The sequence below is a fragment of the Lissotriton vulgaris genome, chromosome 7 (genome assembly GCF_964263255.1).
Source record: "Lissotriton vulgaris chromosome 7, aLisVul1.2, whole genome shotgun sequence".
Classification (NCBI taxonomy): Eukaryota; Metazoa; Chordata; class Amphibia; order Caudata; family Salamandridae; genus Lissotriton; species Lissotriton vulgaris.
In genome coordinates, this window is record NC_141695.1 from 1,694,470,824 (window position 1) to 1,694,488,677 (window position 17,854).

General features: G+C 45.0%; 1 protein-coding gene across 2 annotated transcripts in view; it reads left to right on the forward strand.

Moving 5' to 3' along the window:
* Positions 1 to 17,854, forward strand: part of YTHDF1 (YTH N6-methyladenosine RNA binding protein F1) — a 104,128-nt gene that overhangs the window by 33,037 nt on the left and 53,237 nt on the right. For both annotated transcript variants that reach the window (XM_086932825.1, XM_086932826.1), the window contains exon 2: positions 1,271 to 1,295. In XM_086932825.1, coding sequence (XP_086788951.1) covers positions 1,271 to 1,295 — 25 coding nt within the window. The remainder of the gene's footprint in view (positions 1 to 1,270; positions 1,296 to 17,854) is intronic.

The following is a 17,854-nucleotide window of genomic DNA, read 5'->3' on the forward strand; positions in this document are numbered from 1 at the left end:
TGTATGTATGCTTATTTAATCGTTTTTATTTTTATGGAGTGCTCTGGGGCAGCAGAATACATCCGAAGTCGCGACAGTGACCTTGTGCCCAGGGCAAAGGGCCTTGGCACTGTGCCTTCACGGTCTCTTGCTTGGGGAGAATGCATTCACAGTGTGGGCAGTAGGTAGCACCTGGTTGTATGTGTGGTGGGCGAGGATAACAGCACACACTTTCAAAGTGCCACCCAAGCTCTGGGAGCCCTGCATTCGAACAACGTGTGCTGTGGGAGGGGCCTGGTGTGTTTGTGTGGTACGAAAGCACTGAAGCCGTTTTAAGTGTACCTTCATTCCCTGTGAAGAATACCGTGATGCAGTGTGTGTGTGTGTGTGTGTGTGGAGGGAGAGGGCACCTGCCCTGGGAAGCCTGCATTTCAACAGTGTGAACAGCCCGAAGAGTCGGGGTGACGCAGAGCTCCAGTCTCTGGGCGTTGAAAGGAGCAGTTCAGTTCTGGGGAAGTCACAATCGGATCAGCGCCGCGCGCCTCTCTGCATACTCCCCCTGCATTCCAGAGAGGCGTGCGACGCGATCCGGCCTGCATTGGCATGCCGTGTCGACAAGACCTGACCGCGTGCACAACGTTATCCTATGGGGAAACGCTGCGCGCGGCCAGGTCTTGTCGAAAGACTGCTTTTTGAGCTGAGACGACCGCTATAGTTCTCGCTTGCGAGAACGCGCTTCCAGCGCGTTCGTCGTAGGCGAGACCTAAAAAGCACTGTGATGCTAGTTACTCCATTGGCAGATATTGTGTTATTCAAATGCATTGGAACAACAAATTGTGGAGTGTGTAAAATGTTTTCTTCTCACCCAGACATAGTGCCACAATCCAAATTCTATGGATTCTGTTAGAGATACTTGTATGTTGAAGCTGACTGGGCTCATCAAACGTGCCAGTAGAAGTATGTTACGGCAGCCTTCAAAACAAACTCTCGCTCATCACCTTGCTTACCATATTGAATAGACACCTATCAGTTGTGGCAATGCTGGTCTATATGTCTTTTTCAGATCACTCCTTAATCCAGTATGTGTTAGATATGTAAGACTTTTACTTCCACTACCCCCTCCAAAAACGTTTGTTGTTGAGATGTAAATTTAGTTTAGTTTTAAAGGGGGATGACCTAGTAAGCTTAAAGGAACCGACATTTTTATTACAGGGGAGTTTTTGTTAATACGGTTGCTGTAATGCACTTTGTTTTTTTTCTTCTATTTGCATGTGTGTTCTGACAACAACAGAGACCAAAAGGACAAGAAAATAAAGGTAAGCCTGAATTGACTTGCATTGTATTTTCTGCATGTGTTTTGAATGTAATGCTTCAGCTACTTCCATCTGCTGGGCAGTTTGTAAATTGCATGCACCCACATCTGACCGGTACTGAAGGCACATACGCAGAGTTCTCAGCAAGCATTGGGTGAAATGCTGCGTAGTACTTTATAGATAGTGTCCCAAACGTGTGCTCCTGTTCATTTGAACCCTGCACTTTGGAAACATTTTCAAGCTCTGATTCCGAGCCCACATGAGGGCTTCCTCTAGTCATTTGCACCCAAATATCTCAAGGGTGTTTTTTTGTCGATGCTTTTGCAGTCGATGGTGGAGGTTTTACAGCGTGGACAGTCTAGTAAAGCGTGTGCGTCCTGGGAATGAAGCAATCTCAGTTGGCAGTATTTGAGAGAATAGGTATAGGCAAAATTGTCAATCCTTACCAGCGCTTTGTGGACTAGCGCCTACCTGCTGCCTTTGCTGTATCCCTGTGTGGAGCTCGCCGCACCCGCTCCGCGGGTGCCGCTTCGTGCCTGTCAATCCTTCTTTTTTTTTCTTTTTCTATATATACCTGTCTCATTGTAATAAATAACCATTAACACTTGGGTAAAAGCGTCACCTACATTAAAAACAGGACACATGTCTTGCCCATAAGCATTTAGATCCCCGGACAGGCCTGTGGCACTTAGATTTTAAAGTCTGCCTCCAACGCCACCTGAGTTCCATTGGGATAACTTAGATTGTTCAGTCACTGTGTTAAAGTCAGAATGTGAAAAATCTTTCTTCGTCATTTAACTTCGTTCAATAGTTATTAGGTACATAATCGTTCGGCTTTTGTTTATGATCCCAGAGCACTTTTCCACATATGCCTATGTAGTATGTACAGCAGATTTGAAAATTTAAATTATATGGAACACACATTTACAGACTACATGCATGTTATAGAAGCAGAAGTTTTCTTCTTTAGGTCTGGCATTGGTAAAGATATTTCTAAAACTATATACATATAATATAGGCTTTTAGCTATTCCTGTGTTATGGTATCATTCCTGTTTTGCTTATGCCTGCTACTGCTAGGGCAGTGGGGAAGCCTTCTTTCTTCAGACATTGACTAGCATTCTTCTTTTCACAAGCAGCACATCCACACACAAAAAATTTCCTTCAGTGCCGGAGACTACTATGGAAATGTCCAACTATGACAGTCAAAAAAGTTCAGCAGCTATTGCCAGACACATGGCAAATGCTAGTTTAATTAAAATTAGCCAGTTAAGTGGAGAATGGCATTAGTAAATACTAAATGAACAACAACGATCCTTCACGAAAAAGGAAGGAAACAAGGATAATGTGTCATGAGAGGCTGCAGCCTCGATGGGATGAAAACTTCGTTGCTCTTTTAGGGAGTGCTGCTCCACCAGAATCCCGTCATGACAAGTAGCAGCAGTTATTTTAATTGATTTTTTTTCCTCTTTTGGAATGAGGATCCCAGAGCATTATGTCGGCCTCTTTTAGGCTTGTGGTTTTGTTTTTACTAGAACATCTTATGGCTTTGACTTGCACATACCTTCTTCATTGGCTGCAGCGATATTGACTCTTTTGTTTCGCCTTTTGTCTTTTCACAACATGGCCTTCAAGTTTAGTAATCAGAGGAGGATCCTGGTTACCTTTGTATGGTCTGCCAGCTTGAATCTTCCTTTGTCTTGAAGTCTGGGTTTTACCAAAAGATGGCCCACAGAACTTTGTAGGACTATCGGACGTTTCGCTTGTATGGAATACTGGAGATAAATGTGGAATAAGAGTTCCTAGGTGGTCCGAGCCCCCTAGGAAGGGCCTCCTTCAAATTAAAGTCCATCAACACCCTCAGAGTTGTCGTCCTTTTGACCAGATATGACTGCTACCTGTGGTAAAATATCTAAACACTTAACTGATTTCCTTCCCAAAACTGCAGAGATGATTTTCTAGTAATTTTTGTGTAAAGGAGAAATGGTCTCTAACCAAATGATATGTTCAGTGGCAGATTCTTCAGACCCTGCAGCCGAAGATCCTCTTGGCTAACGTTTGCAGACCTCAAATATGTTCAACAGAAGATTGTTAACCTTCCATTTCCTGACATAACCCTGCTCTAAACGAGGCCAGATGGCTAGATGCAGTCATTGAATGTTGGGCCCAACACTCTGTGTGTGGTCTTTGTCTTATAGTAAAAAACACAGTATCTGAGTCCTTGGAGTAGGCTAAACTATCATTCCTTCTAGTCGACTGTTCTAGTTTCTCCCAGGAAAGAACAAAAAACAATCCTACTAGTGCAGTACCCAGTTTGCTGATGAGTTGATCAGCAACACAACGATGCAGTAGGAAAGCTTCCAACAGGAGTAAAGCAGTGCTTGACATTCATTGATCGAGACTTGCATGGGGAAACAAATATGTACATCTCTTTCAAAGTTGCAACTTATAAGGGAGACTGTGATTGTATACTGTTGTATCTTGTATCTTCCTGCTGCTCAGCTTGTATGCATGAGATGTGGAATGTTGGATGTTTGGAATGTGAGTGTGTTATGAATGTCAGTTGGATGAGGGCTGAGCAGCAGGACAGCTGCTCCTGATGGGGTTATCATCTGAACTTAACATCTTAATAAAGTAACATAAAGAACCTACTTCATATACTCTGGTTCAAGTCTCCTCCACTGAGAATGCCACCGACATTGTCTGTCAACACTCCTCTGGATACCTTTAAAGATGCAGTCAGTGCTTGCCTTCAGAAATGTGTTCGGGCGGATCCCTGTCCATTCCCTTAAAAGTGATTGGGGATTTATTTGTTACTTCCAGGCCTAGGAAAAATAATGCTAAACAAGTTTCAGACCTACTCTTGATCTCAAGATGGTGAACAAATGGATCGTAAAGGAAAGGTCCAGGATGTTTGCCTTCTGGCAGGATTTTTCGTGAACTACATGAAGGGTACTGGATGCACAGCCTAGACTTTCAGAAAGCATATTTCTACATTCCAATTGCATTGGATGTTTCTCAACTTCCAGTTGTCAATTGTCTCGATCTGTGCCAAGCGCTATTGTTTGGACTCAAGTCAGCTCCCTGAACATTCCGCAAAACGCTAGGCGCCGCACTTACGATTGGCTCCTGAGGCGAAAAGCCGGGAGCAGGGGACAAATTGTTTTTAACCATTGTGTGTGATACCTTGTTCTTAAATCTGTACCTGGGCTTTCAAAAACAGCGCTCCTCGCTGCAACGACCCCCTCATTCAGACGCCATTCACGAGGGCGAGGCGAGACACGCCCCCTCGGCTGGCCACGCCCCCCGCCAGGAAAACATACAAATAGAGCGCGCCAAACGCTAGGCGCCGCACTTACGATTGGCTCCTGAGGCGAAAAGCCGGGAGCAGGGGACAAATTGTTTTTAACCATTGTGTGTGATACCTTGTTCTTAAATCTGTACCTGGGCTTTCAAAAACAGCGCTCCTCGCTGCAACGACCCCCTCATTCGGACGCCATTCACGAGTGCGAGGCGAGACACGCCCCCTCGGCTGGCCACACCCCCTCCAACCTCCCAATCAGCGGCATAAAACATGTGTGTTGGTCGGAAGCGCAGCGGACGAGCGCAGCGGGCGCGACGTTTGCGCGCTGAAGGCGCGCCTAAGGCAAGCCCGTTTGCGCCCGTCTGCGCCCGTCCGCGGCCGGACGGGGCCAGGGGCACGACTCCATGCCAAAATTACGTCCGACTCTTCCAAGGATCTCACTGCCCTCCAAGGCCATTGGCCACTCCCGGACCCCATCCGCAGATTGATCTCCTCACTAGGCCTTGCTCCTTCTTCCCCTACAGCACCCTATCCCCCGCCTCATGCTCCCCCGTCGCCCTGCCCACCTCCCCTTGACCCCCCCCCCCCCGCACTCCGGCATTGTCTGTCTTCCTACTCAACACCAGGTCAGCGGTCAAGCACCACCACGAGCTGTGTTTCCTTCTCGACTCAGAGAAACCTGACCTACTGCTCCTGACCGAATCCTGGTACTGTGATACTTCCCTCCCTGTTCTCCTGGCCACCCTACCCCCCTCCTATGTGGCCCTGCGAGCCGACCGACCGGCAGGCAAGGCTGGCGGTGGGGTCGCTCTAGTCGCTCGGTCGGAGTTGAACTTTCAATCACTTCCCTTTTCCCCCATTCCCCCTGCTGACTTCTTGGTAGTCCGCTCTTTCATCTTCCCCCCCCCCCCCATCACTTGCCTCTTAATGTACCGCCCTCCTCAGCCCTCGCCATCATTTCTGCCGGCATTTCAAGACCTGTTGGCCAACTTGGTGGTCAACTACGCCTCGGTCTTGGTGCTAGGGGACTTCAATTACTGGCCTTCAGACCCACATGAGTGCTCAGCCTCAAAGGAATTCACAGATTGCCTTTCGTCACTCAATTTCGTGTCACACATATCCGTCCCCACTCATTCCCATGGGCACACACTGGACCAGGTCTGGTCCCTCAACCTCCCTGTGGCCTCGGCTGCTGTCTCGCCGTGCCCATGGTCCGACCATGCCCTCATCTCCTTCTCCATTCTCCGCAACCTGATGCCTAAAACTCTGCATGCCAAAAACACCTGGGCGCGGAACTGGAATAGACTGGACTATCCCTCCTTGACCTCCCTGCTCCGCAACTCCACCCCCACTCTTGCTGGCTTACCATCTGCCTCTCAAGCCAAGGCCATCAACACCTGGTTGGCTGGAGGCTGCGACTCAGTGGCGCCCCTACGCCGCATTTCCATCCGCCGACCAAAGGACTCCAATAGATGGTTTAACGACCACCTAAAAGATCTCAAACTGAGCACCCGACGGGCGGAGAGGCAATGGAGGAAAAATTACAGGCCCCTATCAAAAACCCACTTTTTATCAGCACTGGCCAAATACAAAACAGCCATCCTGGCTGCAAAAACCACCTATTTTTCGTCAAAAATAACTTCCGCAGAAAACAAACCCAGGGAAATCTTCGGCATAGTGAATGACCTGGCATTCTCAGACCGAACCTCGCCCCATACCCCTCCCTCCCAGCCTCTCTGCGACCAACTTAACACCTACTTCTTAGACAAAATAGCCACCATCAAGACCAACATCCCACCACCCTCGTCTGCCTTCGTCGATCCCTCCCCCCCCTTCCGTCCAATGTCCTCTTACCTCCATTCCCCCCCTCACTCAGGACTCTTTTCTGGAGATACTCCCCAAAGTGAAGTCGGGGTCTCCCGCGGACGTCTGCCCGGCACGAGTCCTGCAGCAAATTTACTCCAGCTGCCCTGACCCCCCCATTGCCTTCCTCAACAGCTCCCTGGCACAGGGCGTAGTGCCCTCTGCACTAAAGGCCGCTACCATAGTGCCTATTCTGAAAAAACCTGGCGCCGACCCTTCCATCTCGGCCAACTACCGCCCCATCTCCCTGTTACCTTTTCTGGGCAAGGTGATGGAACGCCACGTCACCGCGGCACTTAGCGCCCATGTCGAGGCAAATGGGGGACTGGCATCCCGCCAAGCCGGGTTCCGTCCCAGGCATTCGACCGAATCAGTCGTGGTCTCAGTCTTAGACAAACTCAGAAAGGGCATGGATGAGAACAAACACCAGGCACTGGTCCTCCTTGATCTCTCCGCCGCTTTTGACACGGTGGACCACTCCATCTTACTTACCCGTGTCAAGGCGGCCGGCATCGGGGGATCAGCTCTGGTCTGGCTCTCCTTTCTGAGGGACCGCACTCAGGCGGTCCGGCTAGGCGACTTCACGGCCACCCCTCTCCCTGTCACCTGCGGTGTTCCCCAGGGATCCTCTCTCTCTCCCCCTTACTTTTCAATCTTTATATCTTTCCTCTCATCTTCGCACTCCAGCAGCTGGAGGTCACCGTTTATAACTACGCGGATGACCTCCAGCTCATCTTTGATCTGTCCCCTTCTCCTCTCTCTGTCTCTAACTTCCAGTTAACTATGACATTCATCAGGGACTGGATGAACCACAACCACCTTAAGCTGAACCCGGACAAAACCGAGCTGGTTCTCACTGGTGGTTCATCCAGCCCCTGGAACTCTCTCTTCTGGCCCCCCTCTTTTGGTCCCGCCCCGACCCCCTTCACCACGGTCAAAACACTTGGTGTCAAAATAAACAACCAGCTCACCCTCCATTCACAAATTAGTTCCGTGGTATCCTCCTGCTTCCTCACTCTCCGCACTATCCGCACTGTTTCCCGCTTCTTTTCCCCCCAGGGACTTAAGATCATCATGGCCGCACTAGTGATATCGCGACTGGACTACGCAAACGCTCTTTACCATGGCACCCCCGCGTACAGCTTGCGTAGACTCCAGACTATCCAGAACCAGGCAGCCCGGCTGGTATACGGCCTCCCTCGTTATCACCATTCCACCCCCCTTCTCAGGGAGCTTCATTGGCTCCCTGTAAAAGAACGTGCCCTCTTTAAGATCGGATGTATGGTCTTCCAGGCCCGCCAGGGCACTGCCCCCGCTTTCATCTCCTCATTAATCAATCCTTATGTTCCTGCAAGAGAACTTCGGTCCTCCTCCAAGTCCCTCCTTCAGATCCCTCGCTTCACACGTAAAAAGTGGGGCGGGGCCAACTTCTCCACCCTGGCTCCTACATTCTGGAACTCACTCCCTGACCACCTCCGCTCTGCCACTCAGTACCTCCCCTTTCGCAGAGATCTGAAAACGTTCCTCTTCAGCCAGGCCTTCCCCACTTAAACTCTCTTAATATCTCCTCTCATCTCCTGTTCTGGTCTTTTCCCTCAGGTGCCGATCCCCCTAGCGCCAAAAAACCACAAGGTGCACGCTGCGCTCTAGAAATATTTTAAATTAGAAATTAGAAGTAACTGACTGGTACTCGCACACCAGAGGAAAATGAACATAATTATTTTTATCAGGATCAATGGTTAATAACGTCCTAGTTGTTTAGAAAGCTCACTGTTATCAGCATGATGGCTTGACTAATTATGGAGCATAGTTTGCAAATTAAGTGCACACCAACCCTAGTTTAATATATCTGTTATCAGGAAGTGAATCCGGACACCTGAGTGTTGCAGATATTTCCTTTTGAGAATAAACTGCTCTGTCCAATTAAGGTTTTAGTCTTTCCAAGGAATACCTCATCTGACAGCCTGCCAAGTCTTATCCCTTTTGAGGTCTATCGCTTCGAAGTTTTTCATTTTTTTCGAAAGTCAGACTTACCATGCATCTATTGCAGCGATTCCCGGAAGATGAATGTCAAATCATATCATTTGACATATTCATCTCTGATGGGCATCTCGTATGATTTTATCTGAGGGTTCTAGGTATTTGGCCTCAAACACGTCTCTTTCAAATGAGTCTTGTGGAACCTTGTATAGTTCATTTAGTGCTATCCTTTCTCCCAGCCACCATGACGTATAGTCATGATACAAACAATCCCACAATGATGTATTATTTAAGGAGGATGGGAAGGACCTGATTAAGAGCAGTTACTCCGAACGTTTAGGACATTTTAGCAGGTGTCTTAGACCCTTAAACCTACTTTAAAGTCTTTCAGCTTCTCAAATGGTATTGGACTTCCAGCCAAAACTCAATTTGCTTACATTTTAAGCTAATACATTCACATTGTTTTTGTCATTTTTATCTGATTACGTTGGGTAGATTTTTCTTCACCTTTCCACAACTCAACCTAAGAATACTAGCTATTTCTATCTGTTTCGCAACCCTTTTTACTGCCTTTCAGATGTCCCTTTTAGGTCTGAGTTGCTGTTTAAACACACATACTGTTTAAAAAATATTCAAATACTGAGCTTTGTATCGACCCATGTTGTTTTTTTCCCGGGTTTTTTAACCTGCCATTTTTAAACATTTGCTTGAGAATTTGACAGTCACAAAGTGGCTCACCGAGAGGGCTATTTCTCTCTCGCCTGATACTGTTGGGTTATTTTTGTGTATCCTTCCACCTTTGGTGGAGTGCATGCATTGAAATGCCCGGGGAACTGTTTTTCATATTCAATCTCGCTCTGTTGTCTCCTTGTCACTAATGGATACATACATTCACACTAGTTTAAGCCCGTATTACATGCACTAGCACAATAAATGCAGACAGTGGTTTTGAAAATGCTTTTTCTTATTGCTCCTCCTTTTTCAACTTGGAGTCTGGTTTGCTCTCATTTAGTTTAACTTTTTTCATCTTGCACATCTGCCAAGCTGCTGCAAACACATGGGTTGATTAAGATGAGGTTATCTTAAAATGGATATGGGATCATCCCCTTCTATTAATCCACTTTTCTTTTTCCTAAAAGGCAACTCTTGTGGCTTTGTGACATGCAAGATTTGTTTGTCCCATGACAGAAAATGGTACTGGGTCTTGATTGCTAGTGGTAAAGAGAAAAAAAATCTGAACTGCCGTTTCGTTTATTAAAGATGCATACACTGTCTGAAGCATTTAGTGGCACCCATAATCCATTTAATATTGCCAGTGTGAAAACAAAATCCGCAGTTGATCTACATATAGAAATTGTTGGTACCAGAACATGAGAACATAAATGACTATGTACGTCAAATAATAAGGAATTCTTGATACCTCTTTCTCCTCTTATGACAGCTGCCCAGATATTTTCATTCTTTTGGAATGCATTTCACCCTACCCATGGTAACTGAGCTTTATGCTACATTTGAGTTAATACTTATTTGGGAAGAAAGAGAACTTCCTGAATGTGAAATACATTAGATGCTGGGCACTTATGCTAGTATCTTTGTGCGGGTTGTTTTGGTTGTTATCAACATTCTTTATTCAAATTCAAAAGACTTTATTCGGTTATATTTCATAAATAACCATAAAAGTACATCAAATCACATCAAGTATTACATCATCATAGTTAATATAAAATCAGTGAAGTTTGAAATAATGGATTTCATATAATCAGTCTCTTACGTAGATAAAAAATACTTTTAAGAAATGCCGAAACAGATGCTACTGAGAAAATATCATCCAAAAATTTTATAGCTAAAAAAGCTGGGCGGCACTGTCTCGTGTTCATATATTTTAAAATAGGAATAATCCATCTTTTCCTAGATATTACATAAAATCTACAAAAAAATAAAATATGGATATCCGATTGAGTGGAGACATTATCACACGGACATTTACAAATTTCCTTTGTCCAATCATTTAGAACAGGAAAGCTCAGCAGTCTGAACAGTATCCCAAATCTAAATCGGGTCAACAGAAACCTTTCTTAAACTTTCATTTGGAGGTTTAGGTAAGGCTGAATCACCCTTGGTTTTATTATCAATTGATGGGCGATTACTGTCTTTTTTTTTTAGCAGTTCTGTTTGTTCTCTTCGATTCTCTAGGAAATTTAGACTTAGCTGTTTCAGTGCTTTCCTAGTGATATTAGACATCGACATAGGGTCTACTTAAAATTCCGGATGGTTAATATTATCACAGAATGCCTTAATGTAGCACAGCCATTTTATCCTGTTCACGCCATCTAATTTCAGAGCATCCCCCATAATGAGGCGATTTAGATGGCATTTTTCAGTAGTCCATACCCGATGCCATAAAAGAATCGGTTGCACCTTAATTAAGTCTTCCAGATAAGTAATACCCAATTCAGTGTGGCAATTATAACTGGACATACTCTCTGGGACAGCTAAAGATATCGCAAGAAGCCATTTTCAGTTAATTGTATGCTACTGACATTAGAATCACCCCAGATTCCTGCCCCATATATTGCCACCGTAACACAACTAGCTATATATATATATATATATATATATATATATATATATATATATATATATATATATATATATATATATATATATATATATATATATATAATTATATATATATAATTATATATATATATATTTATATATATTATATATATAATTATATATTTTATATATATAAATTTAACTGGCTTTTTTCCCCATCTTTTTGCTGAACGACTTAAGGGCCATTATAGATTTAGAAAATAGCAAATCTCTAGCTTTCATCGCACTGCTCCACTTACCTGTGCAATCAAACAAAATCCCCAGATATGGGAATGTTGGGGTATGGTCTAAAGGAATCGATCCTATGAACATGGTTTTTTTCTTTTGTTTCACGTTACTGCCACAGTTCATAGAGAAAGTTTTAGTACAGTTTACTTGTAGTTCTAATTTGGTCATAAAGGAGCTAAAAGAGGTAATCAGAGTCTGCATGGCTATTGGGGTTCTTGCCATGAGAACAGTGTCGTCTGCCTAAATAAGAGCAGGTATACGACGGGCTGAAACAATTGGCATATCAGTGCAATCCTGTAATAGAGTTTCCTCCAAGTTGTTTAGATAAATTGATAATAAAAACAGTGAGAGGATGCACCCTTGCCTCACGCCCCTCGCTACGCTGAACTCTCTTGTGCACTCCCCGTTTTTAGGTTTCGCCTCGCCGAAGGCTGCGCTCTGCGTAGCTTTTCGGCGCAGGCGAAATCTTATGTTAGAACAGAGTGGGCTTGGGATTACGCCCTCTGTTTCATTGGCTAGCTCCATAAATGGAGGCTAGCCATTGGAACAGAGATCTGTCCGTCATGGCCGGACCAGATTCGTGGGCGTTCCCGAGATTTCTTCCCTCTCCGACTCTGCGATGTCCTCATCGCGGCGGTGGGCGGTGTTTTTTTTTTCTTTTTCAAGCCATGTTTTTGTCATTTGGTTGCCTGTGGTCTCCGTGTTATGTCGTGCTTGGCTCGTGGCTGTCGTCTCCGTGTTCTGTCTTTGCCCGGTATGTATGCTCCGGTTATCATGCGTGGCTGTTGTCTTTGTGCCTGTGGTCACGTACTTATCAAGTTATAACGTAACACTGTTCATTACAAAGAAAAAAACATTACATTTTTTTAACTAAAGGGCTCGAGCCGAGGAATCCAGCTTTTCTGTTGTGTTTATTTTCGTTAAAGCACCACCACATGCAGCTTTCCATCGAACATTAGCAGTTCAACACTGTCGAACAGGCTAGAATCATCACTGCACAGAAATGAGAAGGCACGCATATTAGCGCCTTTTCAACTGTGCCTGTCAAGCGCTGTGGCCCGGAGTGCGCTGACTGCTAATTATAAGAACACCATTTGCTGGAGTCGAGTGGCAGGCAGCTAGGGAGACTTGAGGGCTGGCTGATCGGCTAGCTATTATGTAGCATTGGATTCAATCTTGCACCACACGGCATACATTTTAACTGACGTCACAATCATGTCAGTAAGCCTATCAATGGATACTACTGACATATTCAACAAGTGAGGTCTGAGCTTCTGTCGGACTCGTAGTTAGCAGCGAGTGGAGCCATTACGTAGGCTGCCGCCCGTGATACGAGCAGGAGGTAGTTGAATTTAGATTATTGGCTGCTGCCTCACCTGCAATGAGTTCGCACTGCAATGAATCCCGTGACCGACACCGAACCAATGCATCGGGCGGCAGGCAAGACAGTGACTGAACATGGTCTGGACTCACTGCAGTGGCTGTCATGGTGGTTCATTCGCAGTTCACCTGCCCAGAACACCGCCTGGACCCCTTACTGTGCAGCTAGCTGAGCCGGCCCAAGCGAGCCTGATGGCCGGCGGAGATAAGGCACAGAGATAGAGGCAAGCCAGGAAGCTGGGTTGTACGAAATAATAATTGCAGCTGCACTCGCTGGTCGCTGCTGCAAAAAAGTAAGTGTGCCTTGCCTTGGAATGAGGGGCTTCATTCAGTTGCTGACGGGCTAATGCTTAACTTAACTTAAGTCTCCCATATAATGTGCTTGCACGCACAAACGACTTGAGACAATACATGCAGCACCTAGTGTGCTGCAGCTACTAACAGACACCATAGCCGACCTCTCCGGCGGTGCAGGAGACAGTCGTCACCTTTGTTCCCTTCTGTCCGCTGACCCTGTGGGTTGGAGGGGAAACACCATCTGCGGTGATCCCGAATTTTCTCACCTAACATCCTTTGTCTTCTGTGTCAGTCAGTAGATTGTTTTTCACACTGTACTGTAGACGCCCCGGCTTCAATGAGGCCGGATACAACTTTACAATGTGGTAACGAGGGGCGGTCAGCGTCACTCCACTGACCTTCATTAGCTTGGTGGGTTACTGGAGGGGCGCGCTGTGCGGGGTAGGGGAGTGCATGACAAGCTGACGCCTGCTGTCTAACATATGGTTAAGAGCCGCGCATGTGCGCACTGCTCCAGAGTGTGTGCGTGTGCGACTGCTCCAGTGTGTGCGTGCATGTGACTGCTCCTGGGTGTGTGTGACTGTTCCTGGGTGTGTGTGTGTGTGACTGTTCCAGGGTGTGTGTGTATGTGACTGTTCCAGAGTGTGTGTGTTTGTATGTGACTATTCCAGAGTGTGTGTGTGTGTGTATGTGACTGTTCCAGAGTGTGTGTGTGTGTGTATGTGACTGCTCCAGTATGTGTGTGTGTATATGTGACTGCTCCAGTGTGTGTGTATATGTGACTGCTCCAGTGTGTGTGTATATGTGACTGCTCCAGTGTGTGTGTGTGTGTGTGTGACTGCTCCAGTGGGTGTGTGTATGTGACTGCTCCGGTTGTGTGTGTGTGTGTGTGGGGCTCTGCGTGTGTGGCTGGCACTGGGTGTGTGTGGCTGGCTCTGGGTGTGTGGGGCTGGCTCTGGGTGTGTGTGGTAGTAATTGCTGTCTGCTGAGCTCGTCCGTAGGGTACAATAGTTCTCATATTTGCGAGAGATTAAGCTATTGGCAATGTAAATGACAATGACATTTATTTATCTGTTTTCAAAACCAAAACACATAAATACAAATTTTGTCATTTACAATGCCAATAGCTCTAACTTCTCCAAAGGCGAAACCCGTGCATTGTAAATGCTTGTTACCGTATCTAACCATTGGACTAGCCCCGTTATACAGTTCTCTCAGAAATTTGATGATATTTTCCTCCACTCCCAACCGGGTTAAAATTATCCATAGTTTGCCATGATTTACATAATCAAAGGCAGATGACAAATCTAAAAATGTTAAAAACAGTCTTCCTCCCTTAGCCTTAGTATTTTTCTCTATTAATATTGATAAATTAAGTACTTGTGCAATGGTACCAACTCCTTCGCGGAAACCATATTGGAGGTCGCTAATAATATGTCCGTCTGCCCATGAGTGCAGTCTAAAATGACTCTGCCAATATTTTTGATGGTGGAGTCAAGCAGGGATATGGGCCGATAGCACACACAGCTTGCTCTATCTCCCTTTTTGAAAATAGTGGTACTTGGTATAAGTCGATCATTATCTCTGAGTCCTATTGTACAAGCAGCATTAAAAGTTCTAGTAAGCAATGGTGCCCAGAGGGGTACATTTTTAAAAAAATGTCCACTGGGACACCATCGGGCCGGGTGCCTTTCCCCTAGGCTAGAGTTAATACCCTTAATTACCTCATCCAAGGAAAAGTTGAGTTGCAACCCTTCAGTGCCCTTCCCCTTAAACGTGGGTTCTCTGTGTGTCAGTGGTGATTGATACTGGGCTATAAAGTGTTTCAAAATGCTTGACCCATTCGTCCTCGGTAACAGCAATCTCAATTCGAGCCTTTGTACTATCTTTAAAAATTGGGGCATTCACTGATTTCCAAAAGGCCGTCATATCATATCCTTTAGTTCAGAGGCCTCCATTATAGCTGTCCATGCTTCCCTCCTCACCAGGTCTCTTTGAACTTTAAGTGCAGTTTTTTATTCTTTGCGTAGTGCCCTTATCAGGGTCTGATTTCTGTCATGCCTATGCAAAGCCAATTTTAATTGCTTGTGGGCCTTACTGCATGCTGATTTAAACCAGCCTTTTTCCTTCCTTTGAGTCGTGTTTTCCTTAGCATTTACCCACAGACCCCTCTTTATACAAGCAGCTATTTCTCTAAAATTACTTATGTCTGCATCATCAGATGCCAAATCCAAACAAACAGAAAAACTTGTGTTGCACGCATTAATTAGATTGCTAAAACTCCTCGGGGACCACCTTAGTCTATTTTAAAGCGTATCCGTTCTGCCTGGCAATTTCTAAGTTTTCAACAGAAACCTCTGCTCTTTTATGCACTATCAGTTGTGGGTCGGATAATTCTACCCTGATGGGGGAAATGGTCACTTAGGAGAGATTCAAAAACATTATAACTTGCAATGCTATCCCTATAACACGAGGAAATTAGGATAAAGTCAATTGTAGAGAATAAACCTCTACCATTAAAAGTAGGAGAGAAGGAGGCCTCAGTGCTACATAGTTCGTTCGAGAACCCTAAATCATTATTAAACATGATCTCATTTAAAGCAGTCCCCGTTACTGAGTGCTCAAAATGTGACAAAGCGGTATCCCTATCCTCCATTAACCCAAAATTTCCTGTTCCTGCTCTGTCACAAAGGGCACAATTAAAATCATCGCCCCATGTGACAATGAACTATTTATGAGCACTGTTGTTTATGCTATAAAGTTTAGAGTTCAGGGTTTTAAGCACCACTGGTATATCTAATACAGGGATGTTATTGTAGAAATTTACTAACAGTATACAAACAGTGGTATTAATATGTAGCCCAACAATATGGTAAAAACAGTTATGAAAATACAGCTACATTTTTTTACAGAAAACAATTTGAAATGTACATGCATAATCCCCCCCTTTGCTCAGCCATAAACAGATCCTATGGCTGGGATGATTATAGTTTTAAAACCACTCATATGGTATTCTTTCTTGGCCCATGTCTCCTGCCAACATATAACATCACAGTGTTTAATTAGTTTTTGCCAGTTTGGGTTATCCAATCTGGCCTTAAGGCCAGCTATGTTCCAAAATATAATCGACCATTTATCTCCAGGCCCTCCATTTAAACCTAAATTATGGCACGCCGCACTTTCTTTAGGGGATTCAGCGCCCCCCCCCGCATTTACCTTCCTCACAGTGATTACATTGGGCTCTTCAGGGGATCCAGGATCAATAATGGACCTGCTAGGTTCTGCTCTGTCAGAATTATTACTAATAATGCCCCCACTTAGAATTTTTTCCCTTGTCAATGCACCATCCAAATTTTCAGGAAGGATCGTCCCTGGTACAAGATTATCAGGTTCTACTAATCCTGGGATAATCACATTTTCATGACAAACCTTATGTAGCTGGTTCGGAGAATTACCAGTACTAATTATAGTAGTATTAAGTTTATTCTTTGGTTGTCCACACCCCCCAAACCGGATAAACAGTCAAAACGATTACTGATTGGTGCATTATATATATATCCTGCTAGTTGAGTGTTGGGATAGTTAGTGGGGAAATATCCTCGATGTATATTAGTTGTTGGGGCACCATTAAATAGACTTCCTAGTTGGTGATCATTTCTTTCATGGCGAGGAAGGTGGGCTCTGTATCTGCCATACAAAATGGGGGGCGGTAGATAGAAGTAACTTAAGTCTAGAGTAACGATTCCCCCAAGATTATCACAGTTCTGGTAACCTTTAATGAACTCCACAACTCGCGGGTCTCTGAAATTCACTATGATGCAGTCACCATCAATGTTTTTGGCCTTATGTCCCACCTAGCTGGTTCTCTGGACGTTCATAATTTCCCCTTGTAAGTCTGGTCTGAGGGGTCTATTTTTTCCTAACCAGAACATAACTTTATTTTTTAATTCATGGTAGGTCTCAACCCTCTGACCATTCCGCTCGGGGCGCCCGCTAGCACGATGACATATGGGAATGATTTGGTGGCAAGTCGGTCCTCCTTTTGTTGGCAGTATTTCTAGTACTTGCTAGAACTACAAGATCTTCCCCTTCCCTCACTTTATCTGTGCTCGTTCTAATGTTCTTCTCGGCTTTATCTTCTTCAACGGCCCTTATCGTTTTATTAATGCTCTGTGGAGTTTTAGTGGTTACCTTTTTATTGGTACATTTTGGTGTTTCCTTCCCGTCCCACCGTTTCACTAATTAGGGTGTTCTGATTGGTATTTAGTTTCGGAGGATCTACAATGTGGGCGGATCTATTGCCAGCCAGTTTTTTTAACATTACAGCATTCCCCTGTATTAATTTCTCTAGTGCCTCAAGATGAGTTCCAATCCTTTTAGTGCGCTCAACCAGAGGGAGAATTAAGGATCTCACCAATTTTTCTATGTTTTCGAGTGAGCATTCAACACTATTCTTACCATCCAGTGGGTTTTTTAAAGTTTCCTCCCTACGATGACTTGATTCGAGACCGGGTTTCGCAACCTGAGTCGGTGTCTTGATTCTGTCCTCATTTGTCTTTTTAAAATATTTCGGGGTAGCTACCTTAGATTTTTTAGAACGGCCGCCTTGCCCCCCACGTTTACGTTTTTGATTAGGGACAGTTAGTGAAGTGCCCTCAGTTTGTTTAACTTCTATATGTTGATTATTTACGGACTTGTTGCTATTTCTACGGTCCGACCCCGCACTAGGATATATCATAAAGGAATCTAGACTTATATCGATCTCGCTTACATCTAGGATGGTGGGTAAGTCTCGCGAGTGTTGAGAAGTCTGTATGATCTGAGTAAGGGGTTGTTCGGGTGAGGGTACTTTTACTAAACTCCCGAGTGAAGATCTTCTTAAAAACACTGGA